Source organism: Dermacentor andersoni, chromosome 11 (genome assembly GCF_023375885.2).
Source record: "Dermacentor andersoni chromosome 11, qqDerAnde1_hic_scaffold, whole genome shotgun sequence".
NCBI classification, from domain to species: Eukaryota; Metazoa; Arthropoda; class Arachnida; order Ixodida; family Ixodidae; genus Dermacentor; species Dermacentor andersoni.
This window is the reverse complement of record NC_092824.1, coordinates 11173722-11195059: the sequence shown is the minus strand read 5'-3', so window position 1 is coordinate 11195059 and position 21338 is coordinate 11173722. Positions and strand designations below refer to the sequence as shown.

Sequence of the window (21338 nt, the reverse complement as noted above, 5' to 3'; positions counted from 1 at the left end):
GGCGTTCCGCAAGGTCTTTCAGTTTCCTCTCTCATTTCGGATGATTTCCGCTTTCAGTGCCGCGTCATTGTGGTTACAGCATGTTAAAAAACAATTGCTGCTTCTATATAAGTGCCATCACACCACGCTCTGCGCCCAAGCGTGACGAGCCTATAACGACGAGTTTCAGAAATATTAAAGCGAATAGCTTTCTGTCTCTTCTCCGTCGGATGTTTTAGTAGTTGTTCAGTCGTCGGTGGTCGGTCGTCGGAATGTTGATTTGCAAGGAAAACGCTCGCGCGTTCGTTCGTTCGTTCTCACGCTAACTATATTTCGCTCTCTCTCTCTCTCTCGTTCCCTTTCTCTCGCGTTCTTTTGTTCGCTCGCTCGCTCAGACTAATCGCATGCATTAACAATCATCGACGATGGTTTCTGCAAATTTTTTTATCTACATTGTGCTCAGAGTATAGAATTCGCTGCCACACTTCCTACGAAGCACCGTTACTAGAAACGACTGCACCGATGTGTCCCTTCCTTGGCACCAAAAGTGAAGTTCGCTTATTAGCTCGATACTTTTATTTATGCTGCATGTGACTTTCATAATTTAGCGCCCTGGAGACAAGCTCCAAGTTATTCATGGGTCCCACGGGGAAGCGCGTTATTTGATGATGTACAGTCGCGGTCAAAAATACGCGGCCCACGGCTCCAGTCGGCGGAGCGGCCGCGAGCCGCACCGCGGCGCTCGCGTCGGCGCTGCGAGAGTTTGCGCTCTGACGACAGGTATCTCCCTACGTATCGTCCGTATCCGTTACGTATCCTCCCGTTACGTATCGTCCGTTACGTATCCGCCCGAGAGCGAGGGAGATACCTGTCGTCAGAGCGCAAACTCTCGCAGCGCCGACGCGAGCGCCGCGGTGCGGCTCGCGGCCGCTCCGCCGACTGGAGCCGTGGGCCGCGTATTTTTGACCGCGACTGTACACTTACTGTATTGCATATGCATAAGATATCACCTAAAATTTCATATGGAGGTAAACATGTGCACACACACATACACACATTATATATATATATATATATATATATATATATGTAATGATTAATTGCATACGTACTTATGCAAAGCATCGCGAACTTGTACATGCCAGAATAGTGAAAACGTTTACTGCGTTCTCTTCTTTATATTACACGAGGAAATAAAATGAAGCTACTGTTTATAATAACACCGCAGTTTTCACTATTCAAATGATTGGGCACAAAATGTTAGCTTTGTACGCACGAAAAGCGTGCAGCCCTCGTGCCTCAGCAGTAAAAAAAAATTAGTTCAGCGGTAAGGTGTTCACATCACTGCATTGTGAATAATAGGAAACACGGCAAAGCTTGTCCAGCGAGAATTTTGAAGCATTTGCATGCGACGCTGCTCATTTTCCAGGAGCTCATTGTCACATTTAGTGATGACACCTTTGATATGCCAAACACATTGGAAGGAACCGCGTCGTCATACAGATCTTCCTTCCTGCTGAAGGCTCGGCCGACTACCATTGAAGGGCGGCTTCGATGTTGCTGTACTCACGCTCCACTTCCTCCTGACCCAAAACACTTCCTGTTGGGATGCCAACTTCATTTGCAATCCTTCGTCTCTTCTCACGTTAGGTTAACACCACTAAAGAATTTCTTTTTCTTACCGCACTCATTCTGATGTAGGTCAAATAGAGGAGCAATTGACACGACGAGTGCTGTTTGACAAGCGAGGAATTCTCCCGCCAAAAACGGCACTGTCGAAAATGTACCCGGTACGCTTGATAACTAAAGAGATAGAGCGAGTCATGTGAAGTCGTTTTCAAAACGTATTCAGCCCTCGTTTTTAAGCTGCCCGGCTTCCAACGTTATCAAAACGTATTCACCCTTCGTTTTCAAGCTATCTTGTTTGGAACGTTTTTGATACGTAGATTTTGGTCAAAAATCCGTTTCAGACGTTGAATCCCTTAATACGACGTTTTCAAGACTTTGTGTGCTACCTGGGTTATTTTGTGGCTTGCTACACTGCAATACAATCGTGCAGTAAAGCATACTAAGAGTGGAAGTGCACATAGGTTTGCACTGTGCTCATTATTTTCAATTGGGATATAATTTGCAAGTGCATCTGTGCTCGTGGTAAGCTTCATTGACAATTCTTTGTACATTACAAATTATTATTGCAGGGAAGCTTACTAAAACAAATTCACAATCATGGAATGCATTATTCACCTTCAATGCAGAAGCACAGTGCGGATTCATGCCCATGCTTTTGGCTGGACTGCACATACTCTTTGAGAATTGATTCGTTGTTCATAAGTGCACTGGTACTTTAGTCTAAACTGGAGGGCTGAAGTTGATATGGAAGCACAATTTTTATTAAGGGGACAAGATGTTGCCAAGACAGCTGCAGCACAGCATTTTTTTTCTTCCAGGCACCTTTTCTACTAGAAGCTTCCATTAAAGTGTTTCGAGCCTCTTTCAGCCTGCATATAGTGTATATAAAAATCAGACATTGATTGAGCTTGGGAACATCACCTATGCTGTCTGCAGTAAGCTGTGCACCGGAGAAGTTCATGCCTATATATAGTAAAATAAAATATAGCATGACCAGACAAAATAAAGAAGGGGTGGGCTGCAACAATACTAAGTGTTAAATGGTGCTTTATCCTTTCCCTTGAGTTTTTTTGTTTTTGTGCTTTTTATTATGGATCCTCCACAGTAACCACGCGAGTGCTTGTTGGTTTTGAGGTCTCATGGTTGTTACTAACAGAATAATGTGATAAACGAACAAGAGCTTGGAGGCATCCAGTCACCTTGCTTGTCTCATGGTGTCGCTCCATGAGCACCGTTAGCCTCCAGACCAACTAGGAAGAGGTTTGTTGCAATTGCTTCAGAACTATATTGCCAGCATGCCAACAGTGCTCTCAATGACAACTTTTGGAGAGTAGAATGCTCGCACCCAGCAAAGTCTAAGAAGGCAGCATTCAGGATATGCGAAGTGGGTCTTTTGAAGCTGGAAGCATTGCTGAAGGGGCTTTGCCTGTCTGCCCTCTTTATGGATGCACAACGATGATTTCCTCTTTCAGAGGTTATTACATGGCAACAGTGTCGGGTGTTTGTACCAGAGAAGCTTGTCCTTGCCACTGCCAATAATCTGTTCCTTCTCCAATGCCCCTGTGAAGGGCCTACTTTTTGGACACAATGTGCTGTTCATGCATGCATGCATTTTTAGATTGTAAAGACGTCTATTACCCCTTGCCTCAAGCTGGTCCTTGCTGATGTCACCCAAGAAGGCATTGGGGAGCATGACGATGCAACCTTGCAAAACACTGTTGATACCAGTGAAACCAGGTTAACGGAGCTGCTGTTTTTTTATACAGCCCATCCTCGTTAGTTACAATGCGCAGCTCTTTGTCCGAACAGAAGGCATATGTAGTCGGTCGTACATAGCCTGCGCACTCAGACTTGTTGGCATGTTATGACAGAGACCTGCCTGAGAATCTTATCACAGTGTATATATGTAAAAACCTGATGTGTTGATGACTTCCTTCTCTTGTTTCACACTTTGCCTGATGAAGCCAGCAACAAGGTCAACCAGATGTTCAGCGGGCTTCCTAGTAGTTTTCCCAGCCTCTCCTTTACCAGGGTGCTGCTCACAGCTATTTGTTTTCTTGACCTTGCGCTGCACTTCAACCATGGCCACACCTGCTGAATCTATAACATACGATCAAAAAAGTGCTGTACATCATGTTGCTCCAAACTCATGACATGTGCTACAAAGCCTTGAGGAACACCGTCAATTACTTACACCCTCATCATACTGTATGAAACTTCGCATGATAAGTGCGACGATTAACATCTGCTGGATTTTCAGTGTTATTCCTGTCCAGCTTGCTGAAAGGTATCCCGAGTGTTTCAAAAGCAAGACTGCTGCCAGACAAGAAGTGCATAACCAAGGGTCGCTATAACCACATATGTCACACAAAATGAAGAAGGCCACTGAGTGTACAGGTGGTTTACTTCATATCCAACAAGCTTGGTTCTCCCTTTGCAAGTGAGTGAACAACTTGCCCCGAAGACACGGGCTGTGTCAAACTATGTGCCGGATGCTGTGTCCCCTGCAAAGCTGAAGATGTGTACAAGATTCTGACAGCCAGCAGCAGCTTCTACACTGGGCAAACAGGTCACTAAAAAAACGAGTGCCTTTACTAACATGCTAATAACATGAAAACGGGCAGAAATTTGGCTATTCATTGGCCCCAACTGCAGGTGCACAGGTACTGTTCCACCAGATGTGTGTTGTTCGCAATAACTGGAGCTATACAAATGCACATAAGAACAATGATGTTTCAAAGCAGTGTTTTTAGAGTTGAACAATATTCTGCACTAACAGCGCTACCTGCAGCGTTGGTGCCTTATAGCCACAATCCATCACTGTACCACCATGTAAAGGCGCTATTTGTGAATGATTAACTTCTACTTATCATATTTATGGTAGAAATACAATGCAAGTACATATCATCCATATTGTGTGCAATATGGTTAAATGATGTCAACTATGATGGCAATTCCTAATCTGAAATGCAACAAAACAGGAAAAATAGGCAACATATTGTAATTCAAAAAGACAAAGACAACCAGTGCACAGGATAAGTGACAAGCTTTCTTTTCTTGAAAAAAAAAATGTCATGTGCGAGTATGCCACCAGCAGTGGGCAGCAAACTTTCAAGCTTGGGTGTCAGAGGTAAAACCTGGCAAAATGCTACACTCACACTCAAATGTAAAACGGCCTTGGAAACAGAAAACAGACATTATAGTGTGAAGAATGAAAGGGCAACACTCCATCCAAGAATACTCTATGGCACTACATACTTGACATGGTGTCATAATTAAGGGTTCGACGAAAGTTCGTCTGGTCAGGCATGGAAATGAAGGAAATTACGGTCACTGACCAAGTCTGATGAATAATCTGACGTTTCGGAACCGCGTACGGGTTCGTTGTTCACTGACTTGGACAAGAAATCGTCGTCACTTATATAGCCAGCACGTGACGTAATGATCTTCCGTAAATGGTAGGCATAGTCCCTGGTGTCCGGTTCATTGCAGCTGGCGTCGATTGAATGATTAGAGATTCTAGCAGCCGTCGGGATGACACGTTCTTTTCTTTGGCAACAACAGTGGCATTGTCCCAGTCAATCTTGTGATTATGTCCATGCGCATGCTTGGCAATGGCGTTCGTCATGTGGTTATTATTTCTTACATCACGTTTATGTTCCTTGAGGCGTCTGGAGAACTTCCCTGTTTCACCAATATATACTCTGTGGCAATCAGCGCATGGTATCTTATACACAACTCCTGGGAATGATTCAACAGGTAACCTGTCTTTCACATTCATGAGCTGGTTCCGGAGCTTGCTGGTCGGGATGTGGGCAATGCGCAAATCGTATTTCGAAAATACGCGCGACAGTGCCTCGCTGATTCCTTGGACGTAAGGGATGGCTGCACGTGCACGGATTGTCGTGTTGTTCTCCGAGCTTGGCTCTAATATCCGCTTCTCGGTCCTGCATATGAAACGACTAGGGTAGCCGTTGCGGGTTAGTTCACGGTGGATCGTCCGTAATTCCTTTTTTAGTGCATCGTCGCCTGAGCAGACGCGTACGGCGCGTGTTATCAGGGACGACACTACGGATGTCTTATGGCCAACAGGGTGACAAGAACTAAACTTAAGATAACAACCTGTGTGTGTAGGCTTCCTGTATACCGAGAAGGCGAGAGCATCCCCATCCCGACGAACCAGTACATCCAAGAAAGGCAACGAGTTGTCCCTCTCGTGTTCCACAGTGAATTGTATGTGCGCATTTTGGGCGTTCAGGCAGTCCAGGAAGCGTTGGATGTCTTGTTTCTTCAAAATACAGAAACAGTCATTTACGTAGCGGTAAAAAACTTTAGGTGCCGGGTTGAATGTGGGCAGCACTTTCCCTTCCAAGGCTTCCATTACTAGATTAGCCGTGGTGACCGATATTGAAGCTCCCATTGCCGTGGCATGCGTTTGCTGGTAAAGGTTGTGCCACCATAAGAAAACTACGTGTTGCTTAGACAAAACCGCAGCAGCTCGCCGAGTTCAGGGACGTCGAAGGGCGTGCGACCAGGAAGACCACTGTCTGCTTCTAGGGCTTCTTTGCATGTGGCTACTGCCAAATCCACTGGGATACTAGTGAAAAGCGATGTGACGTCGAACGAGACCAAGGCGTCATCTTCACTCAACGTGATGTCCTTTATCTTTGCTACAAATGCGGATGAGTTTTCGACGTGCGTCGAGGTCTTACCGGCAAGAGGGCTCAACACCTGGTGAAGGTAGCCCGATAGTCGGTAGAGCGGTGATCTGGTGAAGTCGACGATAGGACGAAGTGGGACGTCAGGCTTGTGGACTTTTGGCAGGCCGTAGATTGCAGGGGCTGATCCGTTCGTGCAGAGCAAACGGTGATAGAGAGCCACGTGGTGCGGAGGGACCAACTTGAACAGCCTGGCCAGCAATTTTTGGAGTTTGGTTTGTAGTCTGCTGGTAGGGTCATAAGCCAGAGGAGCGTACGTATGATGGTCTTCGAGAAGGGCCAACATATTGTGGTAGTCGCTCTTATCTAGTAGGACCATAGCGTTGCCTTTGTCGGAGGGCAGAATGGCGATGCTACTGTTATTCCGTAGGCTTTGAATGGCTTGCTTCTCCTTTACCGACGAATGCGTTCTTGCACCGTGTCTCCGCATACCGGAAAGTACACCAATGGCAGGGGTGCGGGCTTCTTCTTGCACTTCAGAGGGAAGTTCACTGACCGCACGTTTGACCGCACAGACAACATCTCTTGGCCTTGGCGGTTTTTCCGTGTTGAAGTTTAAACCACGGTACAGTACCGCAGCCTCCTTCTCGGTCGGTGTGTACGAGGATACGTTGATGACGTCTTGTGCGTCTTGTGACATATCCGGGCGGAGTGCCTGTAGTTTCCTGTCTTGTGACGTTCTATGAAGACGTTCTCTCGTGGTTGCCGTGTAGTTTGCATGCAGTTGCACCTCTGGGAAGTCCACTGGGATCAGGTGCTCAAGCTGCCGACGTGCAAAAAACGTATCCGTTTCCAACTTTCGAAGTTTTTCACGGCATTCAAGAATACGTGCTTGTAGGAGCTTCCGCTCAGCCTGACGGATAATCTGGTGGCCCCACGACGTAGTGACTGGTCTTCGTAATCGCAGAATCCTCGGCGTTAAGTCCTCCCGTTTACACGGGAGGTTGAAGTCCAGGTGCGTCATGAACGCTGCTACTTTTGAAGTGGCCGAAACAAATCGACGTACAGACGAACTTTCGTCGAACCCTTATTTATGTTACCTACCGTAGTACATATGGACAAGACGTCGTTACGAAGATACGTCGATTTGTTTCGGCCACTTCAAAAGTAGCAGCGTTCATGACGCACCTGGACTTCAACCTCACGTGTAAACGGGAGGACTTAACGCCGAGGAGTCTGCGTCTAGTTGTATCATTTTGCCTCTGCAGCTTTACATAACCCTGTCCAAAGATGCCTAAAGCTAAAGTGGCATCCTGAAAAGAAAGATGATATTGCTTTGGAAAAAATTCATCTCTTTCGGCCTATCAGTACATACATATAATACTGCACATTTCGGTATACCTTATCACCAACTGTTAAGTCACCTTCTTACCTCATCAGCGAATCATTCCTGCAACCAAGTTTGCTGGTCTGGGTTTTACCTCCATTTCCAACTGTGCAGTTGGTAAAAGTCTTTGGCTGTTTACTGTAACTTCATATTTCAAACATTTGGTTGCATAAGAGGCTTTGGCAACACTGCCAACCCTAATGCCTGGGCAGGCTACATGAAAGGCCACCAGTACTTCCTCGTTGCAGACTATGCTCGACATTATTCTTGGTTCGACTGTGACAAAGAACCCAGATATCTTTCCTCCAAAACGGCTGGTATTGGCGATGCTTTGATGCAGAAAGAGGCTATTGTCGCACGTGCCAATTTTAGGCCAGAAATCAATCTGGCACAGGTGGAAATAGTCTTGTCTTTCCCATATGGTGGTGTAGCCTCGCGAGGCATATTTCTTCAGTCAATTTGCACACTCAAGGTGAGTGAGACTGATGAAAGTTCGGCTATTGTGTTAGGTTTCTTGCCTGGTTTCGGTAGTGGCATCATGACCAAGTGTTTCCACTCTGTGGGGAATTCCAATAATCCAGATTTCATTTATTACAAGCAATAGTGCTTGCTTCCTCGTTTCGGCAAGATTTCTCAACATCTGCAAAAGGACTCCATCTTTGCCACGTACGCTTTAAGTGTTGACATGTTCCAGAGCAGCAACAGGTTCTGCCATCGTAAAGAGGCTTTCCATTCCTTCCTTGGCAAGTGGTCATTAAAGTGCGTACAACTCTGGTGATGATCAGTCACTGAGAGCTGGTCGGGGAAAGCATCTGCAGCTTGTTCCTCAAATTACTCAGATGTGCCCGGAAGAGTGAGCAGCATGTTTTCAATTGTATTACAGTATTCGGTTCATCTTGTTATAGCCGAAAGTGTGTCGCATCTTACGGAGAACTATACATTCAAATGATACGCAGTGGTCTATCCACTAGTCTCTGACAAGTTTCTTGTTATGTCATCTTGCCTGCTCAGTCTTGTGCAGAACATTGATCAGGGTTTGTTGCGTGCAGCCACTATTTAAGTACGCAGTATGCAGCTTGGCTTGCTCACGCCAAAATTGCAGCCGGTGCTTGTCAGGGCTGGATGCTGCCCCAGTAAACTCTAGTTCGCATGTCTCTCTTTGAAGTTTGTAAAGGATGCGTGTTGCTAGCGATTCTTCAACACCTTGACATTCTGCAGACTCATGTGCATCACGGAAATGGTCCCAGCCTGAAACCCTGATTTGTGAATGTGGCAGATTTTCACCCCTACATCAAGTGTTATACTGGATAATGGTCACTGCCTCTTGGGAGAGAGTCGCACTGACACTCTGGATGAAGGCCCCCGTTGCCCATGCTGGTTTTATTGGAGGGTGTGGCAGTTGGGATAGTTGGTGTCATTTGTTAATTTGAGGTCTGTGGTGTCTGCTTCGTCAAGGTGGCATGCTCTTGGCCGTACGTCGTTGCATCCCCAATGTGGGTGATCTGCATTGAGCTCACCTTGACTGAGTATTCTGTGCTCGGGAAAGAAATCTGAAGATGTCAAAGCCAAGTGAAGTCACCTCGGCTGCGTTGCCTGGTTTTGGGAGAGGGGTAGACCAATGCCTCATCGGCTTCCTTTCAGTGCCTCAGCCTGCAGCACACCACTACAATTTTCTGATGAGACATATGTTTATTCAAGCTGCTCTTTCCTTGCCCTAATTCAATAATACCCAATTTTAGGAGCTGCAAATCAAGCTGACTTCGGAGGACTGCCGATTTTTTAGCTATTTCTAGTAGCTTATTGCTTCATTGATTTTCTAGTTGGGTATGACATGCTTCGTGCTTAGAAAATGAACTGTTTAAAAAAATCTTGGAGTAATATTAGGACAGGCAACTCTGAGTGATCACTGCATTTGTCGCAAAATGTGGCGATGAGATAGGCAGATGCTGTCACGACAGCGCAGTGTTTAGGTTCTATGAACATAGAAGAAACAAAATTGGAGTTGTGAAGCTCAAAGCCCTATTTTTACAGCCTCTCTTTATACTGCTGACAGTAGAGAGCTTGAGATTAGTAAACGCAAGCAGCATGCGTAAACAAGAACACCGTTTGGGTATTTCTCAGACCCATGTGGTTTGCATAACCAAGCAGCACACGAGTCACTTGCATCCTCTTATCCAATATTATTATGTTCATTGTAAAGCAACCAATATCGCAGTAAGTCTGATCAACCTGCACCAATACGCTAGAAATTTTTAAGCACTTAAGTTGTGTCGGTTGAGTGTTTAAAGCCCTTCACCACACCCTTGGCCACTAGTCTTGTGCTTTCCAGTATTACTTGCTAATCAATTCTTTAGGTGTTTACATTGTTTTTCTGTGCTGTAAGATTAGTTTGACAGTCCTTATAAAATTGTTAAAGTAAAGGTCTGGGCTGTTTTATTGGCCATGCCATTCTGACACTGTCACACATTCTGACACTGGTCTGACACTGTCAACGCATTTGGTAACTTTAATAAGCTTCACCTCACTACATATATGTATTGCCGTGGGACCATTCCGCATGTGAAAATAAAAATACCGGCAAATAGAGAGTTCAAGAGCACCTGAGATTATAGTAAAGCGGGCGGGGCAGTATGTTCAGGGTAACGGGGACATCAAAGCTGGAACTAGGGCTGCCATACATCCCGTCACCGCAATACGCGGTTTGCTTCATTGCATTACACAAAATTGTTGCGGTGAAGTTATTGCAGACGCACATATACACATTCATTCGTCCAACTTTACACAGAACCTTGCGTCCCATTGCTAAAATTAAGAGCGCGAAAAACGGGCAGAGATGCAGCTGAACATCACAAGTCACAGTGTTAAGCTCCACCTCACCGTGTTTATCGCGCCCCTAGTACGAATAATATTAAACATCTACTCTGTATTTTAGTTCCTGGAAGTCTGGCAGACCATGTGATGTCACTAAAGCTCCGTTAAGTTCACAGCATTAGGCGATAATTGTAAAGGCCACAATAAATGTAAATCACATGAAGTCACAGATGGCGCACTAGCGCTGAACACGATTGAAAACATGCGCTGCCCCATTTCAAAGACTCGTGAACAGTTGTGCGCACCCACCTTAAGCATTATATGACGCAATGTAAGTGGTGGCGAAGAACACGTACAATACTTCCGCCTACGACGCCCGTCAAGTAAATATTAGGGTGTATGTGCGATGTGATGACGCTGCTGCACAGCGCCGGTTCGCAAATTGCATTGCCGAGGCGCTACGCCACTTCAATAGTTCGATCGTCAGCACCACTGAATTCTTCAGAAATACGCGTCTCACACCAGAGTTCACCGAGACCAAAAACCGAAATGGCACACCACTACTACTGCACGTTTTTTCGCCAACAAATACTGAACCCACTGCGGAGACATCATACGACCAGCGGTCGGCGTGGGCCGAAGATTCAGCGTGCCACAAACTAACTTTGGCGCCACGGCATCACTTGGTGCCATATTATTGCGCCTTCTCAAAAGTCCCTAGACGATACTGTTCCTAGGCACCTAGGATCAGGTCGCGTGAGGGATTTTTGTACGACGTTTAGACGCACGCCGTGTTGTAGGCGTTTGTCCCTAGGCGTGCCGACATCGCGTAGTGGGGTCGAGTTTGTTTACTCGGACGCTGGCAGCCGGCGCTGTAAAATAGGTTAAGCAGCGGACACTGACGCCCGATTTGACGAACACTGTGTCAGACAGACTGTCTCGCACCTGCTGCGCTCGTGCAAAGTCAGACGTGGCGGATCATAGCTTTCTGGCGCCTTACGGTGATGTACCTTGTAAATAAAATCACAGACGTTTCTGTGGGAGCAGTAGCCCGGGCCGCATATATTGACACGTGTACTTATCTTTATCGGGCGACCACGTTTCGCCGCCTAACAAATGTTATCGCACTGCGCGGGACGCGCCTGCATGTATCCGAAGTTTCTGGAAAGTTATCGATGCTTCTATCCGCTGTCTGTTGTCGCCGAACCTTACGTTATCTGATTTCATCGCCTGACGCGAATGCTGTAGAACTTTGTGGAAGGTGCGCGGGTCCCAACGATTAGTCTGGAACATTCGACGACTGCTGTATAAAAGCCGACGCGCTTGACCCGCTGATCAGATTTTCGACGATCGCCGACCGTGTTCGCCGCTATCGTTGTGCTATAACTGTAGCCTGTTTTTGTGGGCACAGGTTCGCCCAATAAAAGTTAGTTTTGTCTTTCACAGTATTACTACTGTGTTCTTCAACGTCACCACCATGTGACATCTGGTGGAGGTGCTGCGTGCTTGTGCGTTCATGTACCGAACGCCCACGCAAAGCCGCGATCCAAGCCCGAAGCCCGAGGACAAAACCAACGTCGCCCAAGACCAGTGTGCTAGCCGCCGACTGCAAGGACTGCCCCCAGAGCACGGACTTCTACCTGAGACGAGCAGGAAGATTGCCACTAAGTCCACCCCAATGGCAGCCCCAGCATCCCCCGTCGTGCTGCAGCAGCCCAGGGAGCCCCCCACGTTCCGCGGTTCAACATTCGAGGACCCGGAAATCTGGCTCGAGACGTACGAGAGGGCCGCTGCATTTAACAGCTGGAACAGCGACGACAAACTGCGACATGTCTTCTTCGCATTGGAAGACGCTGCCAGGATGTGGTTCGAGAACAAAGAAGCCACCTTAACGACCGGGGACCTTTTCCGAAGCGGCTTCCTGCAGACATTCACAAGCGTCGTACGCCGAGAACGAGCCCAAGCACTACTAGAAACCCGAGTGCAGCTGCCTAACGAGACCACCGCGATTTTTACAGACGAAATGAGCCGCCTATTCCGCCACGCCGACCCGGAAATGTCCGAGGAAAAGAAAGTCCGGCTACTAATGCGTGGTGTAAAGGAGGAACTTTTCGCCGGTATGGTACGAAACCCACCGAAGACCGTCGACGAGTTTCTTCGCGAGGCCACTAGCATCGAGAAGACACTCGAGATGCGAAACCGGCAATTCGACCGCCGCACCAACTCTACAAACTATGCCGGAGTTCAATCACTGGCCTCCGACGACCTGCGCGAGGCTATCAGGGCAGTCGTACGAGAGGAGCTTCAGAAGATATTCCCGTCGTCGCAGCCTCAAGTGGCCTCGATCGCTGACATCGTCAAAGATGAGGTTCAGCGGTCGCTTGGAGTTCCGGAGGCGCAACCTCAATTACCGCAACCCCAGCCCGAAGCGATGACCTACGCCGCCGTCGTACGCCGTCAAGGTCCTCCTCCGCGACCGCGCCAGGGCCATGTAACGCCGCAATTCCGTCGACCACCGCCGCCGCCGCCGCCAGCACGCCCACCCGTCGCCCAGTGCAGCTACCCGAGGAAGACCGACGTTTGGCGCGCTCCCGACCACCGCCCGCTCTGCTACCACTGCGGGGAAGCGGGTCACGTCTACCGACGATGTCCATACCGAGAAATGGGACTGCGAGGTTTCGCCGTGAACGCTCCGCGCCGGCAGCAAGGTGAACGCCCTCGCGATATCGCTGACTACTTCGCGGCTACTCAGTGGAGCTCTCGACGACCATCGCGTTCGCCATCACCAGGCCGCTACCTGTCGCCGCAGCGCCGACCATACACTGGCCCAGCCCGGGGCCGGTCAGCGAGCCCATATCCGGAAAACTAAAAGCAGCAACCGATGGAGGTGCGGTTGCTGTTCGTCGAACTGACGAAGATCCTCCGCCGCCGACGAAGATGCCGAAGAAACTACCTCGACGACATAACGACACGCCGCCGTCCCGACGAAGTCTGGAACGAAAGAATGCGACGACGAAAGACGACCTGACGACGTCACATACCAGCCACAGGTCAACGCGACGCAGTCGTGAGCCGACGCCAAGACCGAATTGTAATGCAAGACAAAGAACCACCGACCTCGACGTGCTTCTCGACGGCCACGCAGTCACCGCCTTAGTCGACAAAGGGGCTGATTACTCCGTCATGAGTGGACACATCGCCGCCCAGTTGAAGAAAGTTAAGACTACGTGGGAAGGCCCTCAAATTCGGACCGCTGGAGGACACCTCATAACGCCTACAGGAATTTGCACGGCAAGAATTACCATTCACGACCGGACTTACTCTGTCACCTTCGTTATCCTCCAACAGTGTTCACGAGACGTCACCCTCGGCATGGACTTCCTCAACCAACACGGCGCAGTCATCGACCTGAAGTCGAAGTCAATAACTCTGTCGGAAGAACATGCGATACCGTCGGAGAGTCCTCGTAGTCACTACGCCTTGAGTGTGCTCGAAGATCAAGTGAGCATCCCGCCTCGCTCCAGCATTGTTATTTCGGTCGGCACCGAAACACCCGCTGACGTAGAAGGCGTCATCGAAGGCGACCAACGTCTACTGCTAGACCGTGAAATTTGCGTCGCAAGAGGGATCGCTCGACTGCACGGAGGAAACACGAAAGTGTTGCTGACGAACTTCAGCCAGGAGTTCAAGCACATCAACAAGGGCACGACGATCGCATACATCGAGGAAATTCTGGAAAACAGCAATGCGTTTGTCCTCTCGGATTCCGCCGCATTTACCCCGACGACCATGGTTCCCGAACCAGACTATGACATTAATCCAAGTCTCCCCGTGATTAAGCAACAGCAGCTCAGAAGTCTGCTCCGACGATACAAAGGCTGCTTTTCGACGTCATCGAGGATTCGACAAACACCAGTCGCCAAGCATCGCATAATCACCGAGGAGTACGCTCGACCACTCCGCCAGAGCCCTTACCGAGTTTCGCCGCGAGAACGCGTAGCTATAAGAGAACAAGTCGACGAAATGCTGCGCGACGACATCATCCAGCCGTCGAAAAGCCCGTGGGCATCCCCTGTTGTCCTGGTGAAGAAAAAGGACGGAACCCTACGTTTCTGCGTCGATTATCGTCGTCTGAACAAGATCACGAAGAAGGACGTATACCCCCTCCCACGGATAGACGACGCATTGGATCGGCTCTGCAGCACTAAATACTCCTCGTCAATGGACCTCAAGTCTGGCTATTGGCAAATAGAAGTCGACGAAAGAGATCGCGAAAAGACGGCCTTCATCATCCCAGATGGCCTCTACGAGTTCAAGGTTATGCCATTCGGACTGTGCTCGGCGCCTGCAACGTTCCAGCGCGTGGTGGACACGGTTTTAGCAGGATTGAAGTGGCAGACATGTCTCGTTTACTTGGATGACGTCGTCGTCTTCGCCGGAAATTTCGACGATCACCTGAGGCGGCTTGCGACAGTACTAGAGGCCATCAAGTCATCAGGGCTCACTCTCAAGCCGGAAAAGTGCCGCTTTGCTTACGATGAGCTTCTTTCTAGGCCACGTAATCAGCAAATCTGGTGTCCGCCCAGACCTGAAAAAGACAGCTGCCATCGCACAGTTCCCGCAACCCATCGACAAGAAGGCAGTGCGTAGATTCCTTGGCATGTGTGCCTACTATAGGCGCTTTGTCAAGGACTTTTCACGCATCGCTGAGCCGTTGACACGTCTAACTAAATGTGACGTTGAGTTCAAGTGGGAAACGCCGCAGTCCGACGCATTTGAAGAACTCAAACGACGCATGCAGTCGCCGCCGGTACTTGCGCACTTCGACGAGTACGCCGACACAGAAATCCATACTGACGCCAGTAGCCTAGGCCTCGGTGCCGTTCTAGTCCAGAGGAAAAACGGAGTCGTACAGGTAATAGCTTATGCTAGCCGGTCGCTGTTAAAAGCGGTAGCAACTATTCTACGACCGAAAAGGAATGCCTCGCCATTGTTTGGGCTACAGCTAAATTTCGCCCTTATCTATATGGCAGGCCATTCAAAGTCGTCAGCGACCATCACGCGTTGCGTTGGCTAGCGAATATAAAGGGTCCTTCAGGACGACTGGCGCGGTGGAGCCTCAGACTACAAGAATACGACATCACTGTAACCTACAAGTCCGGACGAAAACACTCCGATGCCGATTGCCTATCACGCGCCCCCATTGACCCGCCGCCGCAAGATGACGAGAATGACGACGCATTCCTTGGAATGATAAGCGCGGAAGACGTCGCTTAACAGCAACGGGCAGACTCGGAGCTAAAAGGCCTCGTCGAATATTTGGAAGGCACACCGACGTTGTCCCCAGGGCATTTAAGCGCGGATTATCTTCCTTCACGCTTCAAAACAATCTACTCGTGAAGAGGAACTTCTCACCAGTCCGCGCCAACTACCTTCTTGCTGTTCCGTCGGCGCTGCGTTCAGAAGTACTCCGCGCCCTACATGACGATCCGACCGCTGGACACCTCGGATTTTCCCGGACACTATCGAGGATACAAGAAAAGTATTATTGACCGCGCCTGACCGCCGACGTCGCTCGTTATGTCAGAACATGCCGAGACTGTCAGCGACGCAAGACACCGCCGACAAGGCCAGCCGGATTATTACAGCCTGTCGAGCCTCCTTGCCGACCATTCCAGCAGATCGGGATGGACTTGCTGGGACCCTTTCCGATGTCAACAACCTGAAATAAGTGGATCGTCGTAGCGACGGACTACCTCACCCGCTTCGCTGAAACTAAAGCAGTGCCGAAAGGTAGCGCAGCCGAAGTGGCGAAATTTTTCGTCGAGAACATCCTGCTGCGACATGGTGCTCCAGAAGTCCTCATCACCGACAGAGGAACGGCTTTTACAGCAGAGCTCATGCAAGCCATTCTGCAATACAGCCAGACAAGTCACAGGAGGACAACTGCCTACCATCCGCAGACGAATGGTCTTACGGTTTCGGAGCGCCTGAATAAAACCCTCGCCGACATGCTAGCAATGTACGTCGACGTCGAACACAAGACCTGGGATGCGGTCCTGCCGTACGTAACATTCGCTTACAACACGGCGGTGCAAGAAACAACACAGATCACGCCATTCAAGCTAGTGTACGGCAGGAAACCGACGACGACGCTCGACGCCATGCTGCCGCACTTTTCTGACGAGGAGAATCTTGACGTCGCTACTTATCTCCAGCGCGCCGAAGTAGCCCGACAGCTCGCCTGCCTGCGGATCAAGAACCAGAATAGGACCGACAGCCGACACTACAACCTCCGACGACGCTTCGTCGAGTACCAGCCCGGCGACCGTGTTTGGGTATGGACCCCTATACGCCGACGAGGACTGAGCGAGAAGCTTTTGCGTCGCTATTTCGGACCGTACAAGATCATCCGACGTATTGGCGCGCTGGACTATGAGGTCGTGCCAGACGGCATTTCGCTATCACACCGGCGCCGCTCCCGACCTGAAATAGTCCACGTTGTGTGACTCAAGCCGTACTATCAGCGTTAATGAACTTTGGGGCTTCGCGTAACGGACCTTCGGACTTTGTTTATTTTCGTTGTTTTGTTACTTATGTTTATTAAGTGTCCTTTTGTGTTTCGCGCTCTCATATTTGTAGCATCGGGACGATGCTTTTTAAGAGGGGGGTAATGACATGTGTACTTATCTTTATCGGGCGAATACGTTTCGCCGCCTAACAAATGTTATCGCACTGCGCGGGACGCGCCTGCATGTATCCGAAGTTTCTGGAAAGTTATCGATAATTCTATCCGCTGTCTGTTGTCGCCGAACCTTACGTTATCTGATTTCATCGCCTGACGCGAATGCTGTAGAACTTTGTGGAAGGCGCGCGGGTCCCAACGATTAGTCTGGAACATTCGACGACTGCTGTATAAAAGCCGACGCGCTTGACCCGCTGATCAGATTTTCGACGATCGCCGACCGTGTTCGCCGCTATCGTTGTGCTATAAGTGTAGCCTGTTTTTGTGGGCAGAGGTTCGCGCAATAAAAGTTAGTTTTGTCTTTCACAGTATTATTACTGTGTTCTTCAACGTCACCACCACGTGACAATATTGAAAAACGTCGCGGGGCGCGGTAGTGCTGAACTTAGAGTCGTAAATTGGCGGCTGGACGTAATTATATTTATTCAATCGTGTTTTTTACTAATTGTAACAACGTGTCATTATTTCGCATTATTAGCGGCGCCTCCATGACAACAAATCGGCAACGGGGACACCAAAGCTAGAACCCGAACTGGTCCGTGGATTGGAGCTCGCCGAGGCCTGCGCGTGCAGGGGTGTATAAGATCGGCCGTCCGCGATGCGTGTTTCTATTTACGCCCAAGCCCAGTGCTCGACCGCTGCGCCACCATGCGCCACTCGCGTGTACCACGTTTATAGGTACTTTTTCCTCGAAGCGTCACGGCAAGCGCCCTAGATCCTTGTAGGTACTTGGTGGGACTAGGGAGATGTTATGCCTGGGCGCACAATCTGCTCACCCAGCTGTCGCTAAGAGAAAATGGTTTTTTCAAAACAAGCCGCCTAGGCTGTTTCGACATAAGAGTTGCGTGCGGAAGCTGACGCAACACTGGATGAAATTTTTCAGTTTGGATAAGGGGATAAAGGGATGTGGTGTGCGAGGCGCTTCGATCTACAAAAGCCGGGAAAATCGTGGGGCATGGAGGGTTTCTCGCACCACGAGCCACATCATCGCTGCGCTCAAGCATCCTTTCCTTCTTGAGATCACTATCTCTCTTCCAGCAGAAACAATAGCAAGGCACTGGCGCCATACACGACGCATATGCTCATGCTCCCTGCTCATGCTTGATCACTTTTTGTTGCTCTTCCCTGTCGCCTTTCCTCTACAGTGGCACTGTCTTTTGCTATATCTGCCTGGCTGTCTATTGCTTATGCCGCATGTTCACTGTAATGATTTCCTTCGCCAGATACGTGAATTATTAATTGCTAAAAAAAACTTGTATATGCAGGGTGTCCTGGAAATTCATCTACAGCTGGAAACCAAAATTGTGCTTCATCCCAGACCACAGCTTATCTCCACATCAAAGCCTCATATCACCATTACATCTCCAGTCTCACTCACGTTCGCTCTGAACTGAAAAAAAAAGTTGCTGCACTTCACAAGGCAAGAATCCATCTCGTCATTTTCTCCTGGGGAGGTATTCTGCAAAAGTACACCTAGTGGACGGTCCATTTCGGCCACTGCTGATTGGATGCAGCTGTGTGAGAGAGGAGGAGACGAGCAGCCCTAGGCAATCAGTAGGAGTCCACTAGGTGGGCTCTTACAGAATATCCCCTCCCCTGCTCACTACATCTCCTTGCCTGCTGCTTTCTCTTGTCATGCATGACTTTGCACATACTTTTCGTTCATGTTTTCCTTTCTGCTTAGACACTACACCTATGCTTTCTTTTTTGTTCAAGCAATAGCTCTTCATTGCCATTGCTATTTTCTCGGCCTTCACATATTCTATTGCAGTCACTAGCGTCATACTTACTAATCAGTGCGGAAACAATGGAAGACATACAGAAGGGCAGAGGACGAGTGCTTTCTAATAACTGAAATTTATTGAACACTAGCATCAAATGTCTCTTACCTTTGGTTGCTCCATATAACTTGCTAGAAATGCATTAGAAATTTTTATCATAAGGCATTCAAGCTTGGAGCATACTGAAATTATAGCTATTTGCTTTGTGATGAAATATTGCTTTGGTAAAAAACAATTAACTTGGCAAGTTGTTTTCATAGACTGCATCCTGTGCATGTCCAAATGTCCACACCTTCCAAGTTCCTAAAGAACTTCACAGCTTCAAAGGCTTTTGCTTCATAATTTTGCAGCTTAATTTGGCATTTTACCCCCATTGTTCATCTCAATGTGGCTGTTGTGTGACAATACTGAACTTATGACTTAGACTTGAAGCAATGCTTAAAAACTATTGTGCTCTTACACGCTTTATGAAATCACTGCTTTGCTTTAATGTTACTGGTGCTGTAGCTTTGGCGTTGGCTGCTAAGCTCAAGGCCGTGGGATCAAATCCAAGCCCCTGCGGCCACATTTCGATTGGGGCAAAATGCAAAAAATGCTGTGCGCCATGCATTGGGTGCACGTTAAACCCAGGTGCTCAGAATTAATCCAGAGTTTCTCACTATTGCATCCCTCATCATCATTTAGTGATTTTGGCATGTAAAATCACTGAGCCTAATTTTTAAGTAATGTCTTTGCCCAGTACAAATCTAGATTTTGGACGTCACTGCAAATGTAACCAATACGCAAATTTAAATACTTTGTCATCCAAAGAAGAATGGGACACTATAAAATGCAATAATCACCATTATGTGCCTTGCAGCCAGAACAATATCACCACGCTAGGAAGCACCATCGCTATTGCCTGTTGCTTGACGACTCCAATACACCTCGTCACAGTCAAACAGAACAGCTTTCACGTCCAGCTTTTGTCCACTCTCCTTTGCCTGTTGTCTAATCATCTCGCCAAATTCTATGGTTGCTATCCTGTTCTCAGGCTGTGAATTGTGGTTGAACCACTTCAGACGTCTGTTGACTTGTTGATCTGACACAGTGAAGTAAAAGTGTACTCACAGTGAAGTAATGAAGTAAAAGTGTAGTGCAGTGATGTTGTCCTATACTCTTGCCAGAATAACCTACTTTTCATGAAACCAGAGTAGTAGTCAGAAGATTGGAATTTATGCCAGCTGCATTGCCAAGCTCCTGCACAAGAGCAGAGCTCAGCATCTGAGCATTCGCATCATTCTGAGTATTCTTGCGTATCATTTGTGCTCGTTAAACCTTGCTACAAGACATTAATTTTCAGCAGCCAAGCCTGACAGTTTTGGTCAATGTTTAGTGCTCTGAGCTTGTTTGATGCAATACATTTAATGGAATTTCTTTATTGCTGTTTATTATGTGGTCAGTGACAGGATTTTTTTTTATGCAAGAGTGTGAAATGGTTCCTTCAGTGAAAAAGCTGGCAGCACCTGTAGCAGCAAAACGGTGCCTAATTTCCCATTGACTGTGACGCCATGTGAGCGCACGAGGCGCGCTCATGACACTAGCTTGCACTTGCTGGCTCGTGTCTCAGCAGAGGAAAGCGAGCGAAGGGGAACATCTGCTGCTGCGCTACTTCGCGAGGGGAGAGTGCATTGCTACGACAAAACATCACCTTCCCTCTCGCAAGCCTGTGTTACCACCTGTTCCTTGTCTGCTCAAGCTCTTGTGTGCGTTCTAACTGCGCCTCGGTAAAGCTAAATCAATATGTGCAAAGCGTCTTAATTTGCCTGCTTGCCCGCGAGGAGTTCGTAACTGGACTGCTCAGTGGCGTTCAGTTGGACATTAAAGTATTCACAACTCATAAGAAGTGCTTAGGTGTCCTCGGATTTTCTTCGTACTTAATGCACAAACTTCGAAGTCATTTTTTTCCTGGGGAAATTAGTTAAATATCATCGTCCCTTGTGTGCTGTCCGGCCTTTGTCTGAGCCTTATACATCTTCCCAGCCACTCCTGTCATGCACAGTAATTTGTGTACTTGTGCTTGTATCTTCCATGGCATATGATTAATTAATGCATTTGATTTGCATGATCCAGCTAAACATAATCTCAAAAAGCTTCACTTGACAGCTCACTTGTCCCTGTGGCTACATTGTGTGGATGTGCTATCAGCGTCAAATGAAACGCAAACAGCAGAGTGCGTGCCTGTAGCATCACTGAACGTATAGTGCACACACTTGTCCAATCATCACCCTCACAGGCGTGCACATCTGGTTTCACAACACCGTGTAATGATGCTCGCCCTATACTGAGATATTTTTCTTTCTGTTTTG

The 21338-nt window shown here is 48.2% G+C and overlaps 1 protein-coding gene across 1 annotated transcript; it reads right to left on the bottom strand.

Annotated features, from left to right (window-relative positions):
* Nucleotides 1–6075: 6075 nt before the first annotated feature.
* LOC140214183 (uncharacterized) lies at nucleotides 6076–6966 on the bottom strand. The gene has a single exon (XM_072285539.1). The coding sequence runs from the start codon at nucleotides 6964–6966 to the stop codon at nucleotides 6076–6078; it is 891 nt and encodes a 296-aa protein (XP_072141640.1).
* Nucleotides 6967–21338: the final 14372 nt, after the last annotated feature.